The following is a 5,636-nucleotide window of genomic DNA, read 5'->3' on the forward strand; positions in this document are numbered from 1 at the left end:
TATTGGGGGTTATTCAATCTACAAGGAATCTTGCACTATAATATTATTGGGAGTTATTCAATCTACAAGGAATCTTACACTATAATGTTATTGGGAGTTATTCAATCTACAAGGAGTCTTAACTTTTTTCTAAAAGTATTTTTAATTATCTTACACTTTATTATTACAGGGAGTTTTATTGTTATCTGTTCAGAAGAATTTATCACTAAAAATTAAGATTGCTGGAATGGAGTGTTGAAATATAATGTTATTGTGCAAAGGATCCTAGCGACTGTATCAAACTACTAGCTCCCAGTGGCTCATCAATAAGTCTGAAGGCTTATAATGGTAAAATCTGGGTTTTGATACCTGTGTTTGGCACAATGCAGATAGTCCATTTGTTAGATTTGTGCTTAACAAAAAACAAACGAAACTATTATTATAAACATTATGATTTTATCTGAAACTGTTTTATTCTTTGGGACTCATCACTGTACAATAATAATGTTTTTTTATAAATTTATTTTGCTGTAGCTAACTTGTTATGTTTATATAGATATTTTACATTGACATACAATTTTGATAAAATTTGATTTTGCACTGGGGTCTAACATCAATGGTGTAATTATTGAGATAACCCTCAGTTTTTTACTTGTGGTAGTACTTAATAATTTATGTATATATTCATGTTGAAATTTTTCAGTATTATTTAGCTCAATACATGTAATATCTTTTAATGTAATGATGCATTAAAAACAAGAAATCTATAATTAGAGAGAACTAATACTTCTTTTTGTATTTATAGATAATTGTTTTGACTATAGAGATTTGTATTATCACTTCATGTGTAAGTAACTTCTTTGTTCTCGAGAAATGAAAACTGTAAATAACATAATTCCTTTTTCTGATATCGTGTTAACCTTTGTTGTATAATTAACTTTGTTCTTGTAAAGCTATGTCAATGTTTGTCATGTTAATAACTGTTGTAAAACTGAGACAACCTTTGTTGTATAATTAACTTTGTTCTTGTAAAGCTATGTCAATGTTTGTCATGTTAATAACTGTTCTAAAACTGAGACAAGCTTTATTGTAGAGTTAACTTTGTTCTTCTAAAGCTATGTCAATGTTTGTCATGTTAATAACTGTTGTAAAACTGAGACAACCTTTATTGTATAATTAACTTTGTTCTTCTGAAGCTATGTCAATGTTTGTCATGTTAATAACTGTTGTAAAACTGAGTCAACCTTTATTGTAAAATTAACTTTGTTCTTCTGAAGCTATGTCAATGTTTGTCATGTTAATAACTGTTGTAAAACTGAGACAACCTTTATTGTATAATTAACTTTGTTCTTCTGAAGCTATGTCAATGTTTGTCATGTTAATAACTGTTCTAAAACTGAGACAAGCTTTATTGTAGAGTTAACTTTGTTCTTCTAAAGCTATGTCAATGTTTGCCATGTTTATAACTGTTCTAAAACCGAGACAACCTTTCACCCTTCTTGTATAATTAATTTTGTTCTTCTAAAGCTATGTCAATGTTTGCCATGTAAATAACTCTTCTGTAACCATGTCATTTTTATTACATGACACTGCTATTTTAAAACATTGTTATTCTTTTGGGCAGAATATAAAGCTTCTTGTGCATATTTTCAATGTGAGAAGTGTTAAGATTGTGTTGTAAATGTAATGCTTTAGAAATATTTCCTTAAGCTAATATTTGATATAAAAATGATCTTATATATATTTGTATCTTACCCAGAACTGTCTTCCCCTGTTAAAACTGACTGTCCACTCATTGTGATGTCAACAGGTGATGGAATGTGGAAGATAGACATTGATGAACCAGCTACTAATAATAATAGCAAGACACAAGGTGTCTTTTACAGGTTTTGTTCTCTACCAAGACACATTCCTGCAGATCGGTGTGTAGGATCATCTTACATCAAAGAAGAGGTTCTACAAAACTACTGTCAGTCAGTAAAATGTAACTCTTCCTTGCTATACAGATACTGAATGTTACCTATATCTCTACAAAACTACTGTCAGTCAGTAAAACGTAACTCTTCCTTGCTATACAGATACTGAATGTTACCTATATCTCTACAAAACTACTGTCAGTTAGTAAAATGTACCTCTTCCTTGCTATACAGATAATGAATGTTACCAGTATCTCTAGAAAACTAATGACTGTCAGTGATATAGGTAACATTCATTATCTGTATAGCAAGGAAGAGTTACATTTTACTAATTGACAGTAGTTTTGTAGAGATACTGGTAACATTCATTATCTGTATAGCAAGGAAGAGTTACATTTTACTAACTGACAGTAGTTTTGTAGAGATGCTAGTAACATTCCGTATCTGTATAGCAAGGAAGAGTTACATTTTACTAACTGACAGTCATTAGTTTTCTAGAGATATAGGTAACATTCAGTATCTGTATAGCAAGGAAGAGTTACGTTTTACTGACTGACAGTAGTTTTGTTGAGATACTGGTAACATTCTTTATCTGTATAGCAAGGAAGAGTTACATTTTACTGACTGACAGTAGTTTTGTAGAGATACTGGTAACATTCAGTATCTGTATAGCAAGGAAGTGGTACATTTTATTCAGTCAGATTTTAATATATGGTAACATCAGTATTTAAGTGAATTGGAATTACAGTGTAGTACTGTTGAGATTTCAGGATGCCTGATCGTTTAGCATGAGCCACAAGTTTCACATTTTTTTCCTTATGAAAATGTGAAACTTACTGAACAAACACTACAAGGTCAGGGAGAAAATGTGAAACTTACTGAACAAACACTACAAGGTCAGGGAGAAAATGTGAAACTTACTGAACAAACACTACAAGACTACAAGGTCAGGGATTACTGAACAAACGTTTCACATTTTCTCCCTGACCTTGTAGTGTTTGTTCAGTAAGTTTCACATTTTATCCTTGATATTGATTATCTTCTGTTAAGAACAACTTATCAGTTGATTTTTACTGCTCGGTATGTGTTGATTATTCTTTGTACGCTACTTTTCTCTACTACTCAATCTGACTTGTTTTCTCTTATTTAAAGGACAGTCACTCCTTTAACACTTTGAAATATAGTGAATTCAAAACCCAGTATTGATATTAACTTTCAATCAGAACAATCTACCTGTTAATGTGTGAAAAGATTGTGAAAGAATTTAACTTGAATATATAGCTTGTATGAAAGTGCAGGATATCAAGATGTTAATGTAAGATAAAATAATTGTTCCAATGTTGAAATAAATAAGTGAAAAATTCAAATATTTTTATTGAGTTGCAGAAGAAGAAACATCAAACTAGAAGAGTTAAACCAAGAGGACCGAGTCTACAGACTGACTTTTTTCCCCAAAATAACCCATTGGAAATCTTTGTTAATGAGACAAAGTTGTTACCTCAGTGTTCACCTGATGTAGCAGTCATCAGACCAAAGAACTTATCTAAGAGAGATGTACATGAACATCAAAAAGAAGAAAAGAAAAAACGATATAAACACCTCACCCTTTCTAACCAAACTTCTGATTATCTGAATTCTAAAAATGAGAAACACATTAGCAATATCAGTACTACGAACCTCCATCCTGCCTGTAGCAATATCAGTACTACGAACCTCCAGCCCACCTGTAGCAATATCAGTACTACGAACCTCCATCCCGCCTGTAGCAATATCAGTACTACGAACCTCCAGCCCACCTGTAGCAATATCGGTACTACGAACCTCCAGCCCACCTGTAGCAATATCGGTACTACGAACCTCCAGCCCACCTGTAGCAATATCGGTACTACGAACCTCCAGCCCACCTGTAGCAATATCGGTACTATGAACCCCCAGCCCACCTGTAGCACTATCAGTACTATGAACCCCCAGCCCACCTGTAGCAATATCAGTACTATGAACCCCCAGCCCACCTGTAGCAATATCAGTACTATGAACCTCCAGCCCACCTGTAGCAATATCAGTACTACGAACCTCCAGCCTGCCTGTAGCAATATCAGTACTACGAACCTCCAGCCCGCCTGTAGCAATATCAGTACTACGAACCTCCAGCCCGCCTGTAGCAATATCAGTACTACAAACCTCCAGCCCACCTGTAGCAATATCAGTACTACGAACCTCCAGCCCACCTGTAGCAATATCAGTACTACGAACTTCCAGCCCACCTGTAGCAATATCAGTACTACGAACCTCCAGCCCACTTGTAGTAATATCAACACTACAGCCATAAGAAGTGCCTCTTCATCTAATGTTGTCTCACTTGGTGACACAGTTAACACATCATTATCAAAGCCACGAATTACATGTAGTAATATCAACACTACAGCCATAAGAAGTGCCTCTTCATCTCATGTTGTCTCACCTGATGACACAGTTAACACATCGTTATCAAAGACACGAATTACGTGTAGTAATATCAACACTACAGCCATAAGAAGTGCCTCTTCTTCTAATGTTGTCTCACCTGGTGACACAGTTAACACATCGTTATCAGCACACCATACAACTGACAATTATGTTATTGTCCAAGAATTGAAGTGCAAGAGTCCATCAGGGATCTCAGAAGATAGTCTTGAAGTTTCTTCACCAAACAGATCTAATCATTTTAACGCACAGCAACAGCTTAGGTTAGTTACACAACACTTAGGCTTTGCTCCTGATTAAAACTGATCAGGACTTGTATTTGTACAGTATGAATTATCTTACCTTATCGTAAAATCAAAATTTCTTAAGAAAAACATGACACTCAACATAGTTTTCATTTTGTTAGAACTTTATTATTACTGTAAGAGGTTTATATATATATGATTTTATTTAAAAATAACTGTCATTGTATTAAAAATATCACGTATGACAAGCAATAATATGAAGGTAAAGCATAAGAAGCCTCAGGCTCCCCTAGTGGCACAGCAGTGTCTGTGGGCTTATGACACTAGCAACTGGGTTTTGATACCTATGGTAGGCAGAGCACAGATAGCCCATTAAATTAACTGTATTTGTGTGATGTCATCTAGGAAAAAGTCCTGGCTTTGTACAAGAGATAGGCTTAAGAAAGAGAAAACAAGTACTATAATGTAATGAAAGAAACAAAGTCCTGGCTTTGTACAAGAGATAGGCTTAAGAAAGAGAACACTAGTACTATAATGTAATGAAAGAAAATATCCTGGCTTTGTATAAGAGATAGGCTTAAGAAAGAGAACACAAGTACTATAATGTAATGAAAGAAAATGTCATGGCCTTGTGTAAGAGGTAGGTTTAACATATGCATTTTGTAACAGTATTAGAAGTTATATGCAGTGAAAAGCATTATTTTCGAAATATTTTAGCTCTATCTAATGACCTGTATATCATGCAGTCGGACATATTTAGGTAGGAACTTGTATGCTTCTCGGTATTGTAAATAAATAATGTGATTTTGTGTAAACTTCAGTAATATCTATACAGGCATGCTTAATCTAATTCCAAACATATTTTAAACCAAGTATTTTAACATAATGTAATTAAATACACCTTTGGACATTGGAGAATGGTTGTTACAAGAGATAAAAGTAGTTTTATCTGAGAATGGTTGTTACAAGAGATAAAAGTAGTTTTATCTGAGAATGGTTGTTACAAGAGATAAAAGTAGTTTTATCCTAGAAT

At 33.7% G+C, this 5,636-nt stretch overlaps 1 protein-coding gene across 4 annotated transcripts in view; it reads left to right on the top strand.

Moving 5' to 3' along the window:
* The first annotated feature begins 782 nt into the window (after positions 1-782).
* Positions 783-5,636, top strand: part of LOC106475199 (uncharacterized protein YBL113C-like) — a 10,650-nt gene continuing 5,796 nt past the window's right edge. For 3 of the 4 annotated variants that reach the window (XR_002608802.1, XM_022379375.1, XM_022379376.1), the window contains exons 1-3: positions 783-826; positions 1,739-1,932; positions 3,276-4,621. Coding sequence is in view for 3 of the 4 variants with exons in the window: in XM_022379375.1 (XP_022235083.1) it covers positions 1,780-1,932; positions 3,276-4,621 (1,499 nt within the window). In the remaining variant the exon portion in view is untranslated. The remainder of the gene's footprint in view (positions 827-1,738; positions 1,933-3,275; positions 4,622-5,636) is intronic. The other variant, XM_013935895.2, reaches the window with a different exon arrangement.

The sequence above is a fragment of the Limulus polyphemus genome, unplaced genomic scaffold (assembly GCF_000517525.1).
Source record: "Limulus polyphemus unplaced genomic scaffold, Limulus_polyphemus-2.1.2 Scaffold8209, whole genome shotgun sequence".
Lineage (NCBI taxonomy): Eukaryota > Metazoa > Arthropoda > Merostomata > Xiphosura > Limulidae > Limulus > Limulus polyphemus.